Source organism: Hibiscus syriacus, unplaced genomic scaffold (genome assembly GCF_006381635.1).
Source record: "Hibiscus syriacus cultivar Baekdansim isolate YM2019G1 unplaced genomic scaffold, ASM638163v2 tig00111238_pilon, whole genome shotgun sequence".
Classification (NCBI taxonomy): domain Eukaryota; kingdom Viridiplantae; phylum Streptophyta; class Magnoliopsida; order Malvales; family Malvaceae; genus Hibiscus; species Hibiscus syriacus.
The window spans coordinates 2469362-2496230 of NW_024063030.1; the positions used below are offsets into that span (position 1 = coordinate 2469362).

The following is a 26869-nucleotide window of genomic DNA, read 5'->3' on the forward strand; positions in this document are numbered from 1 at the left end:
TTTGGCACATGTTCAGTAACTTTCCATTATTATTTCGAATTATGATATATAATTAGTGGTTTTTGATGATTGAGAAAATCAGCGTTACAAATACTATTTAGGCATTAGATCTTGTATAAAAATAAAAGTAATTTTATACCATCTAATCATAAGGTTGATAATTTATGGCTTAAATATAATTTTTTTTAAAAATAAAAAATAAAGCTTCTGTTAATAAGAATTATGAAAACATAGTTATTTTACAGAAAAAAATCATATAATACTAAATAAAAAAAATTTGAGTGTAATAAATTATAGCTAGTATTGATGTGTAGGCAAATAATCCAAATAAAAATAAGTTAAAGAAATGGCAAATAATTAAATTACCCTATGTTTGACTGTTTAAGGGTGGATAATGGGTCAAGTCAGTGTAAGGCAAGACCCGCTTTACACAGAACCAATAATGATGGGCTGAAAGTCATATTGGTCCCGAATTTAGAAGATAAGAAATAATCCACGTGTCAATCCGTTAACCCGTTTCCGGAGTAGCACTATTAGTAATGTATGTACGAAGTTTGTGTATCAGTATTATTTTCTCTATTATTTTTAATTTTTAATTATTTTCTATTTATCTTTTTTGTTTAGGGTTCACCATTTCTTCGCAACCAAACAAACAAACTCTTCAAAGCCTCCGACGAGCTTTCTTCAAACTTTTACCATCTTTCTATCTGTCTCTCTTTCTCAGTTCTGCTCTCTCGATTCAGGTTAGCTTCCTTACTAACTTCAAAATTATAGATCTTCTCTTTGATTAATTTACTTTTCTCCCTAAAACAATTAGTTACTTGTTTGGTTTAGGGTTTGTGATTCGAATCCGTTTCTGTGCTTTGGATTTTTACTCTTTCACTTCATTTTTTTTATTTTTTTTGTTTCTGGACTTTGCATGAATTTCCGCCTGTCAATTAGTTATATCTGAAATTGTTTTTGTTATTATTTCGTTGAATCGTTTTTTTATTTTTGAAACAAATTCTGATTCTTTGAAATGATTGGATTTGATTCTGACTTTATTAGCTTTGTGTTTCGTTTTTCCCTGTTTTTCATTTTTGGACAGGATGATAATCGATCTGAGTATTTTCCATAGTTAAACTTATATGTATATCCAGTCATCTTTTCTTTTTAAATTATATGTATATGCAGCCTTCTATTTTTTTTATATATAAAAAATATTTTTTTCCCTTTGAATGGTTTTAGTATTGTGAAAAAGCGTTAGTCACCATTTAACATGTTGCTTGAATTTTGGAGCTTGATCTGTATGTTTTTTCTTTTGTTTCATTGATGAATTGAACATCTGAACTTGTGAACACAGTTTAGTAGTATAATAATGGATTGGTGATATGTTTACAATTTGCCGTGCAGTTGTATTGTATGTGTTCTATGGTGATGGTCTAGCATGTCAAACGATCTGGTATCTCAGCAGTTGTCAATGTCTGGTAGCCAAATGGCTCAGCTGGAACCAGTTTCCAGCAAATTGGATGCGCCGATATCTATGGGATTGATAGGATTTGGTAGCAATGACTCTTTACAGCACCAGATACCTACTAATATGCCTATTGGACAGATGGTATCTGTGTCAAATGATATTGGGTTGCAGTTTTCTTTGGCGCAGACACAGCAAGGTGGAAACTCAGAGTCCCAAACATATACTCAACTACCTCAACAGCAGCAAGGTGGAAACTTTGGATCCCAAACATATAGTCAGCTATGGCAACAGCAGCAAGGTGGAAACTTTGGATCCCAGACGTATAGTCAGCTACCGCAACAGCAGCAAGGTGGAAACATTGGATCCCAAACATATACTCATCTACCACAACAGCAGCAAGGTGGAAACATTGATACCCAAACATATACTCTGCTACCACATCAGCAGCAAGGTGGAAACAATGGATCCCAAACATATACTCAGCTACCACAACAGCAGCAAGGTGGAAACATTGATTCCCAAACATTTACTCTGTTACCACAACAGCAGCAAGGTGGAAACATTGGTTCCCAAACATATACTCAGCTACCACAGCAGCTCTTAATGTCTAATAAACCAGTTGGACTAATAACTCCCACCATGTTGGATAGCCCGAGGCAACACCAGTTACCGACTTTCAACAAGCGCAAAGCGCCAATGGACCCAATTTCTCCTAATTCTATTCCAAAAAAGTTAACTTTGCCAAACAAACGAGTGGCAGAAATGGAGCATAGGCCATGGTTACATCCAATGTCTGCATCTAGTAAAAGACCTGCTCAGATGCAGACTGGCTCCTATTCACCCGGATCACAGCCTTCTCCAGCATCAAATAAGAAAGCAGTTCCAAATAAATCTGGGTCATCAGTTTCAAGGTATCAGCCTGCACAAATGCGCCCGTCACCAAAGGTTCAGACAGAGGTATTTGAATCTGTGAGGTCCAAAATGCGGGAGAATTTAGCTGGTGCACTAGCCCTGGTTTCTCAGAAGCAAGGTGAAAATGCAACAGTGGAGAAGAAATCAAATGGTGAAGCTGCAGGTTCCCCAGGGAAGAGAGGAGAGGTTTCTCACCCTGCTGAATTGAGTTCTGATAATTCAGATGTTGTTCTCTCTATACCTGCAGAACCTCAGGGGACATTGCTCTCCAATCAGGGTGGTTCTGCAGATGGAAATAATAATGATGCTCCACAAACTGTTCAATTTGATGGGCAGCAACTTCAGTCGAGCAATCTGTTGCCTGATGACGATGTTCCATTTAGTGACAACATTTTTGCTAGAGATGAACTTTTGCAGGGAAATGGCCTGTCGTGGGTATTAGAACCTGGAATAGATGTGGCAAAGAAAAAGGAATTTGAAATTGATGGAAAACAAATCCAAGATGATGAAAAATGGGAAAGGGTGATTTAGAGAAATCATTATTGTCTCCGGAAGAGTTGGCATATCAAATTGAAGCAGAACTCTTTAAATTATTTGGAGGGGTAAATAAAAAGTATAAGGAGAAGGGCAGATCTCTGTTGTTTAACTTAAAGGATCGTAATAACCCTGAACTGAGAGAAAGAGTTGTGTCTGGAGAAATTCCCCCAGAACGATTATGTTCTATGAGTGCTGAGGAGCTGGCTTCTAAAGAGCTTTCTCAGTGGAGACAAGCCAAAGCTGAAGAGCTTGCCCAAATGGTAGTTTTGCCTGATGTACAAGTTGATATTAGACGTCTGGTGAGGAAAACACACAAGGGTGAAGTACAAGTAGAGATTGAACAAACTGACAGTTCTGCAGTGGAAGTTTCTGCTGGAACTTCAGTCAGTCAGCGACCTAAAACTGATGCAAAACAAGCTTCCAAGAATGATAAAACTGCTAGGAAGAAAGATGAATCAGATGCTGCAGGTAAAAAGAATAATCCAGAAGACCCAAATCTTACCATAACCATTTCTTCAAGTGAGGGACCTTATCCAATGCAAGGGTGGATGGGAGAGGATGAATTGAAGGATGCAGATTTTCTTCCTCCTATTGTTTCCCTTGACGAGTTCATGCAATCTCTTGATTCAGAGCCTCCATTTGAGAATTTACCTGGAGATGCTGGAAAAGCAACATGCACTTCTGATAAGGATGACTTAGCTGCTGGATCCTGCTCAAAGTCGTCTGGTCGAGCTTCACAAGATCTTCCGGATATGATGCCTAATAAACCTGACAACATTGATTCAAGTAAACTGAAATCTGATTCAGATGGTAAGTTGAATGACACTCCTACAAAAATAGAAACTGTAGTTTCAGCAGTCACATTGAAGGGTGAACGTGTCTGGGAAGGGATGCTCCAGCTGAATGTCTCATCCATGACCTCTGTCATTTGCATTTTTAAGAGGTAATTTGTTCAGGCAGCATTTTATGCAAGACTGTGTTTGTAGTGGTTTTTTTTACTGATCATAATTTTTTATCGATTCTTTTCTCCCTGTATCTGTTTGTATATGTTCCCTATTTATATGATACAAGTCGCGTTGCTCAATCTATCTTATCTGCGATTGAATCCGGATGAAATTAGATTATAACTGAAGAGGCATGATTGTTTTAGGTTGAAATTTTAAATAGATTGGTGGAAGACACCCAGTATCTTTTTGGTTTATGTGATTATCTATTTTGCTATGGTCTCTCTCTCTCTCTTTCTCACTCTTTGACTTGCTAAGTAATTGTCCTTGAATTTTAACCTCACTTAGGAGGAGATTACAAATTAAGTTAGGTTGCGCATATTAACTATCCAATTTTTCATGGTGCAGTGGTGAAAAAACTTCTACGAAGGATTGGCCTGGCCTTCTTGAAATTAAGGGCAGAGTTAGACTTGACGCTTTCGAGAAGTTCCTCCAAGAGCTTCCTATGTCCCGGAGTCGTGCTGTTATGGTATATCAAGTTCATTTAAATTGTAGTAAATTACTGTACTGCCATATTGTTTCCCAAAAGAAAATTGGGGGAGCAAAAATTTCTTTTATCCCAGTTTTTGTGTTTCATTTGTTTATTTTTGCTGGGTATAGGGTTAAGTCGCATTTATGGAACATTCATAAGCTTAAGGTAAAAATTGAAAAGACAAAAGAGATGGAACTTGAACATTACTCCTAATTTGATTTGAACAAGAAACATGGGAACCAGATATATTAGAGAAAAGATTGACGTCTTCATCTGCAAGGAAGGGATTCATCTGATTGGTGTAGGGAATAATATTTTTCGTTGAGCGATTTATATCTGGAAAACAACGAACCTCGTTCTAGTACAAATTAACTCTACAGGAAATTGATTCAAGGCACAAATTGTGGCCAATATTTTCAAATTAATCTCTCTTGGAAAGAGAGATCAAGGATGTCAAATGTTGTCTAAAATCGAACATAAAAATAATAGTCTAAATATTTGAGACCCCTTAAAGTTGCTAAATAACCCAATTTAGTTGGTGAAAATGATATTTGCTTTGCTTATATATTTCTCTCTCCTGTTTTCTCGGTAAAAACTTCACATTTTACGATTTAACTCGTTAGACTGATGCAACTCCTTGATGTTTGGCAGGTGGTTCATGTTGTTTGCAAGGAGGGATCAACCGAGAGCGAGCGTGGGAGCCTTCTCGATGTAAAGAAATACTTTGGGTTAATTTTTTTACTTGTCTGGTTGTCATGTGATTTAGTTAGTTAACTTGAAATGGCCTTGTGCAGGCGGCTGATTCATATATTTTGGATGAGAGAGTGGGTTTTGCTGAGGCTAGTTCTGGAGTTGAAATTTATTTTTGCCCTCCAAACGCTAAAACTCTTGAAAGGCTGACCAAGATCCTCCCAAAGGACCAACTTCAGGCTCTTAATGCTATTGATAATGGTCTAATTGGTGTTATTGTATGGAGAAGAGCGCCATTAATTTCACCCAACTCAACTTCGCACCATAAATACACCTCCAAAAAGCAACACTTCACTCCTACTTCTACATCTAGGCGACCTCATGAAAAGGATTATACTATTACTAACATGAATACTAATTTCCCATCAAAACCTACTTCTGTTACCCATTCTGTACCCCCTCCTGATGATGACGACGACGATGATGTGCCCCCAGGATTCGGCCCTGCTGCATCCCGGGATGAAGATGACCTACCTGAGTTTAATTTTTCTGGTGGTTCGATCACATCGGGCCCAAAATACCCCACTGGTAACCAATCCCAGCGAGTAGGTACCTCATCTCATTTACATTCTCAAACATCATCTCGCCCTGTTGATCAAATGAGGGAGCTGATACAGAAGTACGGGCAACCAGATAGTAATAGTGCGCCTCCAATGCAACAGTGGAATGATGTCGACGATGACGACGATATACCTGAATGGCAGCCTCAAACCTCCCAACAGCAGCATTTGCTGCCCCCACCAAACAAGGTTCGTAGATTTCAACAACCGATGCATGCACCTCATCAGTTACCCCACCAGACCTTACAAGCCATGCATGTTCAAGGTCAACAAGGAAATTGGTGGGTTCCTCAGCCTGGTTCACCTTCTACAGGCCAACGACTTGTTAACGGGTCTCAGTTTTATGGAACAACTGTAGGAACCGGGCAACCTGCCTGGCGAAAAGATGCTCCTCACAGTTGAGGCTTTTAGTTTACATCTTTTTCGTAAATCCAGCGTTTATGTAGCTGTTTTATTTAGCTGTCTCTAGCTTTTGTAACCTTTTATGAATGTCTTTTTCTTCACATAGCTTCTTTATTTAAATGAAAATAATAATAAAATAGACGATTTTAGTTTTCGTGCAAATTTAAAACATGCTTGACATACGTATAAATCCTTATATTACCACCTCCAAGGGTTTACAATTACAAATAGATATACGATTATACGTTACTTTTGCCTAAAAAATTTCAACCATGTCCCTCAAGAATATAAGAGCTACACAAAACAATCGAGAAAGAAAGAACAAAGAAGAAAATCCAACATTAAGCTAAAGGTGTTATCTTTTTATTTATTTATTTTGACTAAAGGTGTTGTAAGATATATTTGATCGTTTAGAATTTAGTATACAGTTTTGTGTTTGAGTTCAACTTGGGTGGCGCATATGAAATATTCCTACTTCACCCCCACTAGGGTTTGTTTCAGTTCCTCTCTTTGCTATAGTGTCAACTTTTTAGGGAACATCACCTCAAATTTGATCTTAAGATCACCCCTATTGCCAGGCTCCTTTGCGATTGGCATTCCTTCCTTAGCGACAACAAGCTCATGACATGGGTTGATAATATCGGTTACAGGCAATGACAAGTTACGGCCATCGAGAGTAACTAGGTTTATTGTTGTACCCCCAAGTGCCTCCGCCAGTGACACCCTTTGGTTAACAATGAGGTCGTTGCCATCTCTTTTGTACAAATCATGGGGTTTCCCATCGATAATGAATACGAGGTCTGCTGGAAGCTGATTCGGCAGCTCATTTCCTTTATCTGGGAATGTTATCTTCGTTCCTTTCTTCCACCCTGGCTTTACATCAATGGTTAATATTTCTGATTCCTGAACTTGCCGCCTGTATGATTTCAAAAAGATTGAATTTCAAGCATTCAATAAGATTCTGTTACTAGTTTTTCAGCGATAAAATGAAAAACGGATAGAAAGGAGAACGTCACAAAGCATGAAAGAAATACTCAATCAGGCATCATAAATTTGAAAACATTTTTGGTTCTTTCTTTTCCCCTCTCAAGTTCAACGAAAATGCATATTTTGACTGTCAACTCACAGGAACTAAAGCACCATTGATGATGACAAGGGATAACAAAATGTAGGTATTTATGGGAAATTCATATTCAGAGAGCAGTTAGTTAATGTCAGGAGATGCATATTCATACCCTAAAGCATTGACAACGGTTCTAGATATCTTCATTCTCCTTGTTGATCCAGTGTACAACTCCTCAAGGTTGCAAGGCAATTTGCTCTCGACCGGGGGAGGTTTCCTGTTGTCAGTGGAATTAAACCCACCAAACTTCCCTCCGTCAGAGTGAAATCGACCAGACCGACCAGGTCCGAACGACCTGAATCCGAAAGGACTACTTCCAAAGAACTCTGCAAATATGTCCTCTGCATTCCTAGGATTAAACCCATTTTGCCCACCACTTCCCTTTGCAAATGATGGTCCACCACTGCCTGGCGGCGGCATGTCTTTCAACCCTTCTTCACCGTACTGATCATAAACTGCTCGCTTTTGAGGGTCACTCAAGACCTGAATCACAAAATCAATATAATTCTCAATTAACATCTTCATTTTCAATCCAAAAGCAAATCCTAATACGAACAAATGAACAACATGATCATGAATACTAATTTAGAGCAATGTAAAATGCAAAATAAACTCCTCTAGTTCTTGTTAGGATGCAGATTAAATGTAGGAAGATTCAAATAACTCCATCTCATGTTTTTCCTCCGTTAATGCCAGACTATATAGTTTTTCCAGGAAAAAGAACCCCTTAATTTCTTCAAACCTTCTCAATTAACAGTTTAAAGAGAGCAGCAACCGCAAGATAAGGAAAATGAGGGACAGGAACAACTTGCCTCATAGGCTTCAGATATCTGCTTGAATTTGGCTTCAGCTTCTTTTTTGTCTCTAGGGTTCTTGTCGGGATGCCATTCATTGCCAATTTCCTATATGATTTTTTGAGATCATCATCTGTTGCATTCTTCTCCACCTTTAATATGTATTAAAATCCACCCCCATTGTTCTTTTATCCTTTCCACAATCTGATTCAATTCCTATAAATCATCCAAAAAAAAAGAAATTATCAATTTGACAAAACACAGATTCATAAAAACACCAGCTTTTACCTCTTCTATAAATCGAAATTCTGCAAAACAAGATCTATAAATTGAACTGTTGCAACATTGAAACATGAAAAATTGAGATTTTGATTGCAAACATGAACATTGTCCAATCAAAACCTCCGGTTATTGAACAAGAAAAGACCAGAAGAAGAAAAGTAAAGAATATGAAAGGGGTTGAGAGATTTTTTTATCATCTAATTGCTTTGGTTATGAAAGGGGTTTATATTGCATATCAAAACTAACGGCAATTAAACCGTCTAATTGCTGTTTGGTCCTTTTAATTTTTTTTGATAATCAATTGTGTAATTAAACCGTCAAAGTGCTTGATACAATGTTTTGAATTCAAATTAAAAGGGAGTATTGTTATTTTTAGTTGCCTCAAATTTAAATAGTTATGTCAATATATATTATTGTTTGTTAATAGATTAAATTTTTTAATTAAATATTGGATTCCCATGGACTTAATATGATGCTTTGAATTCGGATAATTTTTAGGTTTGTGATCTCAATTTCCGATTAGTTTGCGTTAAGATTCCACTCATCGTTTATAAAAAGAAATTCCTCTTTATCTTTAACTAATTAGTATTGGTTATGAATTTAGTTTCTTTTAATATATATATATATATATATATATATATATATATAGATTAATTTGAGGTAAATACAATATAATATTTATTTAAAGATCTCTAAATCATTTGACGTTGAACGTTCACACCCTTAACATTATTTATGATACTCGAATTTGGGCCATAAAAAAATAACAACAAAATTTTAAAAAATGATTATTAAATTTAGGGTAAAATATATAAATAATCCTCAAACTTTTAGGACACTTGTATTTTGGTCAGTAAACTTTTAAAACTTGCAATATAATCACTGAACTTTTAGTTCGTCCTCAGCATTGCTATTAAACCTCCTCCTCCTCCTCCTCCGTTTTTTAGGCTTACTGTTCGTCCACTGCTAATCAAAGCCTTAACAAAAACTTCATTCGAAAGCACGTCCAGCTTCTTCTGTTCTTCACCCTAAAACATTGGGGGGGGGGGAATCTCAATTCATACAACAGAAGATCGATGCAAAATGAAAGCCATTAACGATGACGGTATACCTGAACATTGGTCTCTCCTGCAAGTCCTAATAGTTTTGCAAGACCCGCCTGCACACATGGAACAATGATTTTATAAGTGAAATCTGATATCGGAATTACAAAAATACCAAATGATCACCATTAAAGAGTGTAAAAAGACCTTGCTAACTGAAGAGCAGACGAATTTGCAGCCAAGAACAATGTGATTGAGCAAGATGGTGAAATCGCCACGAGATTCAGGGTGCATGGTTCGCTCATTCAAGACATGGCGAGTGATGGTCATCAAATCAGTTCTACGAGCATCAGCTTCATGATCCATGGCAAACCCTTTTTTTCCTCAACACAAAACTCAAACCTTTTCCCCTCAAAGTTGGATCAAAGCTTTCTTTTTATAAATTTGGGATAAATTTATAAAACTTGAAGAATAATAATAATTATCAATAAAAATATAAAAAAATATATGAATTATATAATAATTTAATTTTTTTTTTAAAAGGAACGATCGTTCCATCCATCCTCCTCGACTCATCGTTACCCACATTTATTTGTGGGTGAGGTTGAAGGAGTTGAATCTTGAAATCGGTTAAAGATTTTTGTATTGCAGCAGGAAATATAATGCGCTTGTTGAAATATATTCATTTGGACACCCATAAGTTATAACCCAACAGCTAATGTTAATTCGAATCATCTTCTAAAAATTATTATTATCTAAACTAATCGAATTATGGTCCGTATTAAGTTTAATTGTTTGAAATGGGAAAGCATTTCTAGTTGAATCACTGATCATCACATAGATGTGTTATAGGGATTTCGTTCATACATTGAAACCGGACTGAAGGCTGCAGCAGCTTTGAACCTTTTAGTAAACAAAGCTCAAGTGAATGTCAGAGCTATACATTCAACCTTAAACCTTCAAATGTTTATAGCAATTGTGTACGCTTCTTATCCAAAACACAAACCTTTTGATTTAGTCAGTCAGGAGGCAATGTCTGATTCCATAGAGCCTGATGAAGACGCACCGGTTTCATCACCTGCCACGTTCTTCAGTCTACGAGCACCAAAGGGTGTTGAAGACCTAGATTCAGATACATCACTGATGTCCAACGTGTCGGGAAGACTTTCGGAAGACTCGAAAGTGAACATCTGAACAAAGCCAGTCTCCATGAATACCAAAAGAAAGCAAAAGGATGCACTTACTGAAAGTGACGTGAATAAGAACAATAGAAGCACACAATGACATAACGAATGAAAGAACCATGTATGTATGAAAATCAATCACATAAAATAATGTAAGAGACCATATGAAAGCTCAAAGAGGGGAGGAAAAAAAACAGGGAGAAAACTCCATTTGTAGACACCAAGAATATGATGGGACCGGAAATTGCACAGAAGATGATTAAACAACAACTCTTTGACGTAATACAGTTGTTCACCGCACAATAACCTCAGAAAATTATTCATAAATTTAATTGCTTCAGTACAAGCACCTTCATATCAGGATGTTTAGAGATGTCCAAGAAAGAACAGAGGAACTAAAACATTCATCAAGAAAAAGAATCCAACAACACAATCCGGATAATCATATTTATATAAAAGTTATGGCAAAACTTACCTCAAGTTGATTAAGCCTGTCAATAGTGGCTTCCAGGTCTCGATTATTTTCCATATAGACATTCAGAACAGACTCATCGGACAACCAAGGGAATACAACACCAAGAAACTCCAAATCCATGTTGAAATCATCATATGTAATTGTAACCTGCTTGGCACTCGTTTCACCAGGATTTGCATCAAAGAAGATCGAGAACAAGGTTCAAACCAAGCAGCCTCATTGCCAGGCTTAACATCTTCGACTGTTGGATCCTTCCTTTTGGCAAGAGGTATGTATGGCTCTGCATAGGGATTCAACGAAGAAACCCCTGGCTTCTTCATTGCCTTGGCGGAACAACGACAGACAAACACAATCTAAATCAGAGAAAAAGAAGGGAAAAATGCGTGATTCTTTAAACGTTTCTAAAAAAAAAAAAAGAATTTTATCAAGAAAGAGTTCATGTGATCGAAGAATGAGAAGGGAAATTGAAACAGAAATTACCAGAATACTTGAAGCGGTTGAAGATGGTTTGAAAAATGAAAGAAAAAAGATGAAAAGGATTTGAAGAGAGAGATGCTATTAAAATTAAGTATTCAGATTGCTTTATAATTTTATAGCCATTTCTTGTTATTGTAGTAAATAATAAATTCTCATTTTTAATAGAAAAATAATTGTTTCGTTATCTTTTACTGGAATTGGACATTTTCCAATAAAACAAACAGATTTATTTTAAGCACAATGGTTAGTCCTTCTCATCGGAGCTCGTAAAGAAATTAAGGGCGAAGCACAGATAAAATACCATGGCCTCTTTTTCTCCTGCCTGAAAGTAAAAGCAAAGCAGAATCAAGAACCAATTTCAGGTCAAATCACCAATACCAACCGATATATCAGCGATATTCATCATCCAACTCCAAAACCTTGACTTGGAACGCAAATGTTTCAGACGATACCGGAAACAGCTTATGGCCATCAACACTTATTTTAGATAAAGTTTCCGTTCTCTCAATTTAACTTTCACCAAGTGAAGCAAATCAAGCAATTGTGCTAACAAACTTACCCGCTGTATTGCTCTACCAAGTGAAGCAAGTGATCAGAACATACACATGGTTTCAACTCCATTAGTCCTGCTTTCTTATTAAGATCACTTGAGAAGACTAGTGCTAACAAACTAAACTGCTAACATCTGAATAAACCTCCAAGGTAGCAGAAAACGGTAAAAAGTTTTCTTGAATTGTTTTTCTAAGGGTAACATTGGTCGGTACGGATTCAAAAGTTTGCTTGGCCTTCTATTTATGTTTTAAGGATTTCTGATTCAAAATCAAGCTATAAAGACTTGAATGCTTTACTCTGTAGGTGATACTATGATATTTTATTCTGAAGATGGTCACTAGATTTGGTCTTCAAAACTATTGAAACGTACCATTGTCATCTCATGAGTGGTTAAAAACAATTAATTTTTTTAATAACCCTATCGGTATGATCGATTAATTCCAAGCAAATTCTACAAAAACTCATTATGAAAATAATCCTCCAAACCCAGTTTCTTCATTCTTTTTACCCGCAAGATTCAAGCTCTAATCATATACATTTTCTAGCATCCCCCGACCTCAAATCACATCCCAAATCCAACCCAAGTATCAACTGAAGGGATGGTAAAGAGTTGAGGGGCCCGAAGGCACCCAAAGACAACAATATCCATACCTAAAGAGAACAATGCCGGCTTACGAGCCACATGACGCTGCATGTGGAAATGAGTACCCGGTTGATCACCCAATCATGACATAGCAGAGCACTGATTCTCACCGATGATAATAATAACAAGAGCTTGCTTCGCTATATCAAACATACAATTGTCTCGTGCACAAAAAAGAAATATCAGAAAAAAAATGTAATACACAAATATTTTCAAATGTACTCGTCCAATGAAGAATTTTTAGCCAAGACAATGTGTCCCAAATCCAATGATAACTGAGCAACAGAAAGTAAAAACTGATGAAACTTTCTTCTAGTCCATTCAAATAAAGTAAAACAGTCATCCTTTAGCCCACTGTTTATTTCACATTGCCGTATAACGAGAAACACATGTTCATATGTATATGTAACATAGATCAAAATGGGTGGCTTTTACCGCACTGGCTGCTGGTTGTAATGGTTCTTCTCTTTCTTCTTTGCAGCAGCAAGCCTTGCACTCCTTGCAGCAGCCTCTTGTGCAGCAGCTTTTGCAGCAGCATCCATCTCTTTACTAGATTTTTTCTTCTTCATAGATGCCATCTTCTTTAGCCGCTCTTTCACATCAACAGCTGATGCATCCTCCTCAGTCTGCTCATTTCCAGCGGCTTCATCTGGCTCATTGGTAGCATCTGTACCAGTTGACTGATCCTGTGATTCTTTCCCCTCCTTCGATTTATCCTTCTTTTTCTTCTTCTTGGCACTTTTAGACTCTCCTGGAGGGTTTTCCTTCTTTTCTCCTTCTCCATCTTTCTTTTCTTGTGCAACTACAGATATAAGAGACAATGACCTAGCTCAGAAGAGACTTCCAGTGTATAGATATTTGAGCAAAGGAATTATTCTGGACTAGAAAAGCCATCTTCATACATGTACAGTGCCTCTTTACAGCTAAGCAAACAACATATAACCTTTAAAAGGATAACATGTAGATACAAAAAAGGTTGCATGCATGCGATTGAGAGAGACATTTTCAGATTTTCAAGCTTGGACTCACAAACTTTAAGGTTGTCATGCACCACAAACCAAGAGACGATAATTGAATAATCAAATATTGTTCGTCAAGGCAAAACCATCTAAGATTTTATTCTACTGCTTTCAGAGCTCAACAAAAGTAATAGAAAAAATAAAAATGCCAGCTTTCCACCAAAACTAGGCGAGCTGAGCAATGTTTGAAGCAAATAGTTACAGAGTACTAAAGGAAGTAATAGAAGCACCAAGTTGGCTAAATTACCACGTGACTCATCCTGGCCATTGCTCTCCTTCTGTGTAACTCCAAAATCAGCAAGAAGAGCCTCCAGCTCAGCAAGTTCCTTCTTCTTCCTCTCTTTCTTTGAAAGTTGTCTTTCTGGTTCCTTCGGTGGTGCAGGAGCTTCAAGAACTTTTTTTTGTAAAGGCTCTGGGTGTACTTGAAGGTCTGGTTCCTGGTCATGATCTTCCTCTATATCATCATCACCTTCATCTAAAATATCTTCTTCACTCTCACTATCCTGTCATCCCAGATCAACTAAAAAGTTAATGACAAATGAGAGTACTAAAGGACTCATCCCATTGGCAAAATAAAAAAAATGCATAAATGGGCCTGACACTTGGGAGGGCTCACAAGGAAACTGAATTGGATCTCTGCAAATAACATTAGTCAGCTAGTCGCAATGTTACATCTTATATGCCGTTCACTTATTCACACAACTATATCACTTTTTCTTCCCTTTTTTCTTCAACCTTAAATTGCAAGAAGTGATTGATAAGCTTCCACTTAGAACAGGAGGAATAATATAAAATCTGACACCTTAAAGATCTAAGCTATTTATGTGACAAGACTAACAAAAATCTTAAAAAGTTCCAAAATTAAACTAGAGGAATGGCAAGATGCACCAGTATCCCTATATAATCTGTCGACAAAGAAAAACAAAGATGAAGCAAAATTCACATCAAATGATAAGGCAGGAGTGTGAACTAAATGGCAACATAAATGTCTAGATTTGGGGAAGCTTACAACAAAGTGGTCCTCTAGTGTTGGAAGCACTATACTACTAGTAATGAACTCTATTAAATTAGAAAAAAAGTATAAAGACAAACAAATGAAGCTAGGATACACAACCCACAATTTCTATAATAGAATGATGGAAGATGAAATAAAAGGAAGAAAAACACATTCTAATGATAAACAAATGTCCAATCTTCATCTTGAACTTGCATGATTTTATTTCACTTGTGGCAGAAAGATTGATAATTTTCATGTAGTACTAATTTTACTTGGGAAAGTCACGTCATTTATTTAATGGCATAAACCTACTCTACCAGTTCCTTGGAACTGTTTGGAGTTCCATAAATACCATTCAGTCCCATTCATCTTTTTGTGAACTTCAGTAGAACCTTTAAAGGAATTTCTATGAATAACTTCTAGCAACACTGAAGACATACACAGAAGCATTCTCATATGAAACTGCTTTCACCAAAAATAACTAAATTTAACACACAAACTAGCAACAAACTTGAAGAAAACAATAACTCAATCTGAGATATAAGAGACCAAACATCTGGACCTCGGGCCAAATTCCATAGAAAATTATGCTATCCGTTTCAGCTATAAAACCATTGGTCAAATTATTAGATGCTAAAAGATCATTTCCAATCATCAACCACACTGCTACCATCCACAATTTCCCATAACATAACCATCCACAATCATTCAAATAACGAAAAAAATAAAATCCGACTAGAACTTTAAAAATTTACACTAACCGATTCAGCAATCAAATAGAAAAGAAATGAAAACCGATCGTTTAACCAATAAGTTAATTCACGAACTGAAGCTCATACTGCCATTTCGAAAGGAGCCTTCACCATTAGAGAAATTTGGCAGGAGATTAGAATGAAAAAAGACAAAGTCCCTTGGCACTCCCTTATATGGTTCCCTCACCATTTGCCCAAGCATAGTTCGATTGTATGGATGGCTCTTTTAGATAGACTTCCTACTCGTGACCGACTCATTCGTATGGGGATTTCAACTAATGGAATTTGTGTCCTATGTAATGAAATGATGGAAAGTCGTAATCATTTGTTCTTCGATTGCTCTTATGCTTCTTTTTTGAGGGAGAAAATTCTTCTCCTTAATGGACTAAAGAAGACAATTGATTCTTGGGAGAATATGGTAACTTGGGCTTCCAACATATGGAAAGTAAAATCTCTTATCTCTACAATTCTTAAACTTGCTTGGTGTGCAAGCATCTATGTCTTGTGGGAGGAACGCAATCGAAGAATATTCAAAGGATCCTCAAGGAAAAGAGAAGAAATCCTTAGCAACGTCAAATAATTCGTAGGAATTAAACTAAGGGGGAAAAAGATAAATAGGCTTGATTATGTAAACTCCAATCTTTGTATATCTTGGGGTATCGATTAGCCGATCGTTCTTTTATAATTAGGTTGTATATTATTTTTTCTGATCGGTGATTTTTGTAGCAGACATTGCTTCTTTGGGTAATAAAAGCTTAATTATCCAAAAAAAAAATTAATTCACCTCTACGTTGAGGGTCTTGCCTTCGTGACTCTGAGACGGCTCCGAGGGTCCCCAAACAGACTGAGGAGGAGCGGTTGTGGCATAATAATCATCGTCGTCTTCATCATCGACATCGGCCCAGGATTTGGCAGTGAGAGGTGCTGGAGCCCAAAAGATCTGCGGCTCGGGTTCTTTCTGCGGTTGCTGTTGGTGAGACTTGGAAGAAGATTTTTTAGAAGAACCTCGGTCCTTGTCAGACTTCTTCTTCTTCCTTAGAGTTTCGAGAGCAGCAAACACGTTGGTGTTGTTGATCACCATAGATCCTTCGTCTCTCCTGCTTCCTCCTCCCGCCATCTTTCCCTGTTTCCCTCAAATCAAATAACAAAAACAGTCGATTCGAAAAATATAGGATAGTTTTTTTCTCAAAAGTAGTCAAAAATGCGGAGATCGAGATGCTATAAAGAGAGATTTAGATTTGATTTTTCTTTATGAAAATAAAAATAAAACTGTGATGGGACGGGATGATTGTTTAGGGTTTGTTGTAATTGGGTACGAGAGGGGCGTTTGTTTGTCGGGGAAAAGAGTTTAGGGTTAGAAATGAAGCGTGTTCGTTGCGGAGTGTATGGTTAGGTTATAGTGGGACTGGACGAGATAACGCAAGCTGGGTAATAGTGTAATGAAATTGGGAACGTGGATGAGATGTTTAAAGAAATGTAGTTTAATATAAAGTTAAGAAAATATATTATTAGGAATGTTAATATTTTTAATAAAAATTTATTTAAAATGTTTTTTTTGACCAAAATTATTAATATCGAACGTTATCTAAAATATTTTTTTACCAAAAATAATAATATCAAAAATATTTATTTTAGATAATTAAATTAATATTTCGAGTAAAAAAATAACATTTTAAATAACGTTCTATCGAAAATATTAAAAATATATTAACATTTCTATTAATATTTTTTGGCCTTATATTAGACTGTAGTATACGAGAGGTGGACAAAATCCAAACAAATATTTTCAAGAAATTACAATCTGAGGTAAAAATCTCGAAACGCGTCGGCACAAACCAAATCTAATTTTACCTTGGTTGTTTGTAACAAATGAGAATGAGATCTCCTTTTGCACCCGCAAATCTTGAACGCAAAAAACAATAAGTTAATTACATCCTATGTCCCTAAATTATAACTTTTATTTTAAATTAATTCTTAAACTTTTAAATATTTCAATTTCATCTTCAAACTATGATTCTCATTTTAAATTAGTCTTCAAACTTTTAAAATTTTAATTCTATCCCTAAATAATGAATCTCATTCTAAATGAATCCCTAAACTTTTGAATATTTCAATTTCATCCTAATATTCGTCCAAATATGCAATTAGTTTCAACCATAATTGGACCTAAATTTTATTTTATTTTTCCAAACATATAATAATATAACTTGACATAATGGTTTTATTCACAAGGATGTTATTAGCATATATATCTATAGTTTAAGATAAAATTGAAATGTTCAAAATTTTTGGGGTCAATTTAAAATGAATGTCATAGTTTAGGAATACAATTAAAATATTCAAAAGTTTAAGAATTAATTTAAAATGATAATCATAATTTGAGAATAAAATTAAAATATTTAAAAGTTCAAGGATCAATCTAAAATAAAGACCATAATGCAATAACATATTATGTAATTAACTGAAAAAATGACTTCTTTTTTACACTTTCACTAATTAGTAGAGAAAATAGTTTGGTAAAATGATTTTAAGACTAAAGCAATTATCATATTTATTTAATCTTTTAAACCTTTAAAATGTTTTAAGTGTGTAAATTTAATTTTATTTATTTTTAATAATTCCTACCTAAGAGAGGGAGGAGGAATTTTCGTTATTAATGAATATTGAACTCACAAGTCGCAACCTAAGAGAGAAGAGAGATGTCAATTGAAATCTTTTAACCATATATTCTAGATATTGTTGACTATAAATTTAAATTATAAATTTAAATTTTAAATTTGATACAAATAAAATATAAATCTAAAATTTCAAATTCTTATTTTCAACCGAAACATTAAAACACATGTATCGTATCTTAAGACCGTCATAAATTATATTTTTCATTAATAATATGTCAATTATAACATTTTTAATGTTCCTATTTATAATCGTATAATTGATATAATATAAACATAATAAGATAAAATAATTTCTATTAATTTTAAAATAATTTGAGAAACCATAGAAATGCTGGGAAAATAAAGTGAAATATCTGCTCACAGTTTCAACTGTTTGCAGCAAGGGATCAAAGACATAGTTTTGGTAATCTACATCAGAAGGCCACGTGTCCTAGCAGCAGGGACATGAGAAAAATTTGCATTGCTGCCAAGCAAACTAGAACAAACATATTCTTCATTAGAGGATCAACATTGTGAGTCCTCCCAAACACATTGAAACATATTTTGAGTATTTACATTATGTTAATGAACTTAACATCGAAGTTTGGGCAAAACCCCTCATGTTGTTTCATCTTGAAAAATAAATTCATTTAAGTAATAGGGATAAATGCAAGATTTTATGTTAAACGAGACATCTTATAAATTTTTAAGAGAATATGAGCTTATAAAATTTTAAGAATAAAAAAATAATAAAAAATATCTAAAATATATAAGAATTTAAAATTTTTATTGGAGACAACCGCCTCTCCCACGCTATCCATCCATACACATAAGACTTATTCTCTAAACATAACCAACACTAAGTGGCGTACGTGTTGAGCTAATCTGTTAATAATATAGGTTTATTAATGTAATTGAATGAAATTTAAAGCTTTTAATTTATATGTAAGTTAATATTAAATTAAATAATCTAAAATATAAATTGTCCCAATCTAATTTTATTTGAAACTATGGATTTTATAGTGTTGCATAATCAAACCATGCATACGTAGGCCAAAGAATGATAATATTTAATTATTTACAAATTGTTTTTTTCTCCAATCTTTTTATAGTTTTAAATATTTAAATAAAAGAAATAGTAAAGTGGAATCTAGTGTGAGCAAAATTCAACGGCTAAAAAACGGTCATCTAACCGTTTTCCCGGCAACTTTCTCTCTTCTTGTTAGTTTGATGGTTTCTTTTCAATCATCTTCTCATTTCCTTGTTTTCTCTCCGCCGAATAATGAAGGTGGAGATACTAATTTGTTTCCTAAGAAAATTTAATTTCATCAATTTACCAAATGGATCTAACGAAGCTCGAAACTTAGCATTATCATGTTCTTCTCTGTCAAAACCATTGTAAGCATGCCTAGTGATTTGGGATTCTGAAACGTTCTGGATGAAGGAAGGATAAACTTTTTGTTGTTGTTGCTGTTTTTTTTTTTGTCTGGAAAAAAATGCGGGATAAGAAGAAATTAAAGGATGACGAGAGGATCGAGGAGACAATTCGATCTCTTATCAAACTTCCCGGAAATAAAAGATGCATCAATTGCAATCTTTTGGTATACTTTCCCTTTTCTCTTGTTTGTTTAGATATTTCCCCAAAATTATCGGTGATAGTATTAAAACATCGATTTAGAAAGCAAATTGAAATCTTAACATTGATTAACTTCTCTTCTCACAGGGTCCCCAATATGTTTGTACCACTTTCTCGACTTTTGTTTGCACCACCTGTAGCGGAATACAGTAAGTTTTAGTACAAATGTTCCTGCTTCTATTACATTTTCTTGAGTCTGTCGAGTTAAATTTTCATATATGGGATCGGCTCCCAATAAGAATGAGGTTCTGAAAGGGCAGATTGCAGAATAGTGACTAGTTTACTTGATATTTGACTGCAAGCATGTTTAAACTATTTCAGTAGGGAATTCACTCATAGGGTGAAATCAGTATCAATGGCCAAATTCACCGAAGAAGAAGCGAGTGCTCTTCAAGCAGGAGGGAACGAGGTCCGTGATGAACAGTCACTACTGCTATCTTTGATTCCAATTTCTTTGTTTCTAACTTGCTTCTCGTTATTTTTTGCAGCGAGCAAGACAAATTTACTTTAAGACATGGGATCCTCAACGCAATTCTTTACCCAATTCCAGGTAATCAAGCATCTTTTTCGCCTGGATTTGTTTACGCTTCATTAAGAATCTGTCCCGACTCATATATGTTTGCTTTCAGTGACCTTCCTATGCTCCGAAATTTCATCAAGAATGTCTATGTGGATAAGAAATACACTGGTGAGACGCTTCCAAATCCGGGATTGGTAATGTTTCTGGTTAACCTTTTTATACATACATATTATACTTCTATGTATTCTTTCTTGCCATAGTCGATCAACTTATAATATTAAAAACTTCTAGTTTGACAAGTTTGGGACAGATTAATTTTGTACTTGTGGCATAGTTTAACAAGTTTATTTTTGGTGCTCTCTGTCAAATCCCACTCCAATGTTTACTTTTAATAGATTTGTCTACATATAATACAGCGATACATAGCGCAATCCCCTGAAAAGAAGAAGGTCATCGTGTTTACTAGATCCAAAACTACCCTTCATGAGGGTAGACAAGAATATGGAGGATCTAGTCCTGCTGGAAGAAGTGGTGCTGTTAGGGTTATCTATACTGAACCAAGAAGTCCTCGACTTCCCAAAGAAAATTCTAGATATGAATTTTCACCTAGAAACCATCGGCAAATTGAGATTATCGATAACAGGAGCCGACATGATGGTCCTGGAAATGCCATACGAAAAGATAACCACATCATTCCAAAGAGCAAACATGTGAGAAGCAGGTCATCTGACCACCTAGATAGGTTTGTTTCTCCAGTGGTGCGCCCCATTAGAGATATTTTGGGAGAGAACGTTCCTGCCTTACAGGTGGGTGAACATTCAAAAGAAAAATCTAGAAGTGACCCTGATGCTCCTGCTCAAGACCAGGTGACGTTGTTACTTCTTTAAGTAATATGACTCTAATGGCGTTCCTTTTCAGAGGTTTGTCGTCGATCATTCTTTTATTTTGATTCTAAGAAACCCAATTGATTAGTATTACTCGCACACACAATGGTGATTCAGAAGTATTTAACAGGCAAGTGAACCTAATTCAGATATGAAACTCTTAACAGAATTTCATGTGCATATTTGAATAATTTTTTTAGTATTTGAATGGTTAATACATATAAATATATTTGTGAATGAACTGATGATGGGAAACAAAGATCTTGATTTCTTGGAAGGATCATGTGTTTTTTAATTGAAAATTCAGAAGTTAAACTTTCAAATAATTTAAAGAAGAAAAAGAAAGACAAAAGAACTAAATTTGAAAGAACAATGTAAAGTAAAATTGTTGATGATGATACCCTCTTTTAGAAGAGTTAGTTCTAAACAACGGTGATTTTGGATTGAAACCTCTAATTCTCGATGATGAGTTTAGCAATTCAGACAACAGAGAAAACATATTAACGCATTGCATTGCAATTGGGTACTCATATTTCAAATAAGAAACAAAATAAAAATTTTAAATAAATAAAAATTATTCTCAAATAGACTTTAAAGAAATATATTTTGTATTAAAGTTATATGTTGAATGCAGAAAGAAAATTGCCTGCTACAAAAATCCTAAATGTCCTAGAAACATTTTTAGGCAAGCTGTCTTCACTAGAACGGATATAACTCGAGCTTCAAATTTCAACAGTTCATAAGAAGATATTTCAACTCATAAATGTTCGAATATCATCCGAAAAATCATCGCAGAAGCTGTGGATTACCTTTCTGTATTCCATGCAGCGTTTCAGAGGACTATTCACTTATGCTGTTATTTTTATGCTTCGCAGAAGAACTCATCATCATCTAGTGGCATGGAAAACTTGATTGATTTCAGCATGGATGCTCTGCCGCTTAATGCTGAGGCAGCACCACATCTGCTGCCAGTGCCGCCGTCAAGTGACGGTGGTAACCAGACAGATGAACTCTCCTCAAAGGGAAAAGCACCTCCCGCATCCAATGCAAACCCCTTGGATCTTTTACTATTTGATCTTTCAGCTCCCTCAGTGGTACCTGTTGATAATGTCACAGCAATACCAGGCACTGCAGGTGCTCCCTCGACTGCATCTGGACAGAAAATTTCATTGAACATTATTTCTCCAGCAACACCTGAGGGACATATCTTAGCATCGACAAGTAAAAAAGGCTCCTCACCAGTTCCAACATCTATCAATGTCCCACAAGTACAATCTCCTTACGGGAATGTCTTTCCCAGCATGCAAAAGCATCAGTCTTCCATGTTTTCTGCTTCTGATAGTAGCTTTTCTGCAGAACAAAGTCCTCGAACAGTTGAAACATTGAATAACCAGGTAACCATCGGAGTTGATTTGAAGTTGGTGGAAATTAGAGAAACCTGAAGAATGTGCCTTGTAATTTGATAAAATGTGTGAACTTCATTGCACTTGCTAATTCTGTTGCTTCATGGTCATATTTGCAGCCTGGTATGTTGTTGCCAATGCAAAATGCTCAACAATCTTCCAATTTATCTACTGAACAATTTTCCGATGCCACGTCAAAATCAGCTGAAGAAACTAGTTCTAAAGACAGAGTGCAGCCTCTTTCAGCAGAAACAAAGTCAAGTGGAAGAAAGGAACTTCCACAGGTGAAGATTATATTCTGCTTTATCTGACGTTTATGAATTCTCTTAACAGGGTTTCTTCCATGAATCCCTGCAGGATCTCTTTACTGAAAGCTATGGATCCTCCCCTGGTATGTTCGATGCCCATTTCTCAGGAAAAGCATCTCATTCATTGCATTTTGCATCTAAGATGACTCCAGAATCATTTTTCACATTCGCAATGCCTTCTAGTAAACTCTGTTCTCTTCTAATCGTGCTAAAAGTTCGATATTAATACGGTATTTCTCATGTTTACAAGGAGTTTATGATCCTAGGTGTACATTGGGAATCAACCAAACCGTGGAGTTCCACCTTCTAGGTTACATTTCATTCTGGCACTCTTTTATCTGCAGTTCTGCATCTATCACATATATTAAGACAAGTTAAAAATACTGTTTTCCTTGAGCTCGCATGCATATCAAGCTTAAAAACGATGTTCTGTTAAAGAGACTTGCTGTTAAGAGTTATAATCACCATTGCAGCCCACAAGGAAGAGGTGGCTCAGGCAGTGATAAACTTAACTCGGTTTCTTAAATGCAACTCAAGAACCTGCATGTGGACAAATCTAATCCGACCTACAATGGGAGCAAATCCTTTGGATAAAGGGATAAAATGATACCCAATCATACTCCCCTTCTTCTTTTTTTTGGTTTGAACAGTCACCATTCTGTACGTATATTCTCAAGGCGATGGAATCCGCCCTGTAAACTTCTCATAGCCATTATTTATTTTCTTTCTTCCCGATTGGTTTGATCCCGTTGTCCATTTTCTTTAAATTTTTCTTTGTTTATCTGCTGAAGTCATCATTTTATAATGACTGTAATCCTGTAAGAGTATTGTTACATCCACAGGAATCCAAATATGCCGAACATTTCGTGTTGCGATCATTTTCTCTTCTGTTATTGCATTGCATGCATGAGTTGATTGCTAAGTATCTAAATTTGAAAAACAAGTTAGTGTCGTCCAAACAAGTTAAGACTTTTTTTGTTAATTTCTTAGCCATGATCAAGCAATACAAAAGGGACTTAGTATAAGCAGCACAATGAAATATAACTCGTATCGCATTATATAATGTATCATAGATATCTAAGAAAGAACTAAACAAAACTGTGCAAAATTATTATTACATTTACCAAAATTCCCTAACAAAACAACCCTCAAAGTATCAAGTAACAGACGAATGGGTAGTGTAAAGGGATTGTATTCTTTTCTCCAGGGCCTCTTCAAATATGACCAGTTACCACATTGATGATCCGTTTTTTTATGTTCAAAGAAGTTTCTTCAATCCAGCTTTACCGAAGAAAATAAATAATGCACAAACCAGAAAGACGAAAGGAATCCAATTGTGCCCGTTGCAAACATGACTGCTAGAACCATGAAGAAAGAATACCCCAAGTAGAGAGTGGCAGACACAGGTCCACTCAAGCTCTTAAGATCAAATATGAGATAATTTATGGAGTACAAGAAGATGTAGATAGCAACTGAAGCTGAAGCTAAGAAGGACTTCCACCACCATTTCCAGTCCTCCACACAGCGATGCATGTAAGTTAACACCAAAGATACTTCAGCGCAAACCACAAGAAGCAGGATCAGAACAATGAGCAGAAAGCCAAAGACATAGTAAACTCGCCCCATCCAAATGCTAGACATTATGAAGAAAAGCTCGATGAAAAGCGTACCAAAAGGAAGAGTCCCAGCACCAAGAACCAACAGCCAGGATGGGTACTTTTGAGCTGGAATTTCCCGAGGGACCTGGTTGGTTCGAACAGCGTATTCAATATGAGGTGCTTTAGCCCCAAAGTATCCACCAACTAGGGTGAGTGGAACCGAGATGCAGAACCAAAGTATAAGTAGAATAACAAACAGAGAAAATGGAATAGCTCCTGTGACGTGACTTCCCCACAACAGGAAATTCAAAGTGGTTAGTATCAAGAAGGCAATGCCAGGGAAGAAACAAGCAGCCTTCCAAGCGATAGAAGCCCGTCCCTTGTGATCTCCACAGCCAATCGTTCTCCAAAGACGAACTCTGCAATACCAAGAATCAGGTAGAAAAATAGCATACCAGTAATAAGAGTTCCACGGGATGCTGGTGACATAAATCTGAGAGCAGAAAATAATATTGTTACAACAGCCATCCCAAGGATCTGAACTCCATCCCCAACCATAACACACAAAAGAGTAGGATTAGATGGTGCACGAAAAACATCCCCAACAACTAGCTTCCACCCAGATAACTCCTCGGTCATTTGTGATTGGGCCTCCCTGTCAAGCTCCTCATAACGGGTAAGATCCCGCCTGATGGTCCTTAAGAAGATCACAAGGACAATACCAGCAAGGAAAGTGATCACCATAAGAGAATTCAAGATTGAGAACCAATGAACTTTGGATCCCTCCATCTTCAAATAAGCACCCCAACGAGATGGCCACTTAATATCACTCTCCTCAAAAGCAACCTCATAGGTGAAGACAATTGGCTCGCCTTCCTTGATGGGCATTGACACACTAGTTGGGTCACATTGGATCGGAGATGGCTACTTTTCATGCATTTTCAAGTTCCTAACCAAGTTACCATTATGCATGACATTGCAAGGAACCACCTCAAAACCAACAACCATATACCCAGGCACGGCTGATTCCCCATTGTCAATACCGGGAATAACCTCAGCATCTCCAGTCCCCATCATACGTGCCACATTCGTTTCCTCATACCTATGAACAAGCACCTTAAATTTCAAATGGTTAAACACATAATACACATCCTGAAACTTAACCCCAACAGGATATCCGGTCCACCTCAAAGTAAGACCTTCTTTCCTAGTATGTCTTATTGCAGGCAAATTTTCTAGAATCAAGTTAACTCGATACATCTCATCAATCCTCTCCTTCAGCAACTTAAAATCATCTGCCGATAAATTATCGGATTGACACAAGAAGATCCGAGTCTCATTAGTATACATCTTAAACCTATATGGAGAGTTCTCAATCCGATCTCCCAGAGAAGCTCACCAAGGTTCTCAGCACTATCCTTAACACCCTCTTTAGGCTTACAAAAGGGTAAACTATAATAGCTAAAGGGCATTTCAGTGTCAATGGAAGTCAGGGAATTCACTTTGACAGACAAATAGCCTCCAACCAAATGTTTGTGAGGGTAACTACCAGGCAGATTAAAGCCATATCCAGATTGAATTATCAAACATATTGCCAACACCCAGATCGCAATAATACCCATTAAGTCCAAATTTTATCAGATCAGGGAAAACCCAGATCGAGAAATGGGATTATAAGCAAAACTTTAAGAGAACTTCGATGTTGGGTTTGTAGTAAACAAAAATCTAGCAGTAATATTGAAGAAAGTATGGAAGGAGAAATGGATCTGACTAACCTTTAGAAGGAGAATCAGGATTGCCTGAGAGAAGAAGCAAAGGGTCTCGATGAAGAAACATACAGAGATTTGGGCCTGTTAATTTTACTTTTTAAATTTCCAGAGGACAAGGAAAAAGAGAAATAATTAGTGATGGTCATGGGAGGCACCGATAACGGGTCTTGTACAACTGCGTCTGCACGTTTTCTGCTTAAACCCGTATTAAGTAAGAGCATGCTAATAAATTGAAGTTTCTGACTAAACCCACTTCAATAAACGGAATTAAATTATTACCTACTAAATTTGACATTTCTGCTGCTACATAAGATTTTGTCATTTTTCTGGCCTTAGCTCGGGAATGTTTCGTTTACAACACAAAAAACAAGGGTTAATTATACTGACGATCCCTTTTGTTTTTGGTTTATTTTATTTTCATTATTAATTTCGAAAAATTTATGTTATTGATTTATTACATTTTGGTCATTGAATTGTTAATTCCGACCGGTTATTTTTTTAATGTAATAAGTAAGTAAAATGTTTAAATTTTTACTTGACCATTAAATTTTAGATAGAACATTAATATGACTCTCAACTTTAGATAAAATATTAATTTAATCTTTAAATTTTAAATAAAATATCAATTTATCACGTAAATTCAATCAAAATCTCAGTTGT

The 26869-nt window shown here is 35.9% G+C and overlaps 2 protein-coding genes and 4 pseudogenes across 3 annotated transcripts; 2 read left to right on the forward strand and 4 right to left on the reverse strand.

Moving 5' to 3' along the window:
- The first annotated feature begins 625 nt into the window (after positions 1-625).
- On the forward strand, positions 626-6261 carry LOC120156850 (annotated as a pseudogene).
- Positions 6262-6549: 288 nt separating this feature from the next.
- Positions 6550-8168, reverse strand: LOC120157263 (annotated as a pseudogene).
- A 2189-nt stretch (positions 8169-10357) lies between these two features.
- Positions 10358-11943, reverse strand: LOC120157264 (annotated as a pseudogene).
- Positions 11944-12963: 1020 nt separating this feature from the next.
- On the reverse strand, positions 12964-16801 carry LOC120157123 (nucleolin-like). Of its 2 annotated transcripts, XM_039168372.1 has the most exons (4): positions 16219-16794; positions 13933-14188; positions 13772-13774; positions 12964-13468 (listed from the first exon to the last, which is right to left on the reverse strand). In XM_039168372.1, exons 1-4 carry the CDS (start codon positions 16549-16551, stop codon positions 13098-13100), a joined length of 963 nt encoding a protein of 320 aa, XP_039024303.1. In that variant the 5' UTR covers positions 16552-16794; the 3' UTR covers positions 12964-13097. The 2 variants fall into 2 exon arrangements, with proteins under 2 accessions (XP_039024303.1, XP_039024304.1); XM_039168373.1 differs by lacking the exon at positions 13772-13774 and having other exon boundaries at positions 16219-16801.
- A 2786-nt stretch (positions 16802-19587) lies between these two features.
- On the forward strand, positions 19588-23068 carry LOC120157266 (arf-GAP domain and FG repeat-containing protein 2-like). The gene is made up of 9 exons (XM_039168455.1): positions 19588-19692; positions 19815-19876; positions 20049-20136; positions 20216-20277; positions 20357-20441; positions 20664-21113; positions 22010-22525; positions 22654-22818; positions 22892-23068. The coding sequence occupies exons 1-9, from the start codon at positions 19588-19590 to the stop codon at positions 23066-23068; spliced, it is 1710 nt and encodes a 569-aa protein (XP_039024386.1).
- An 866-nt stretch (positions 23069-23934) lies between these two features.
- On the reverse strand, positions 23935-26393 carry LOC120157035 (annotated as a pseudogene).
- Positions 26394-26869: the final 476 nt, after the last annotated feature.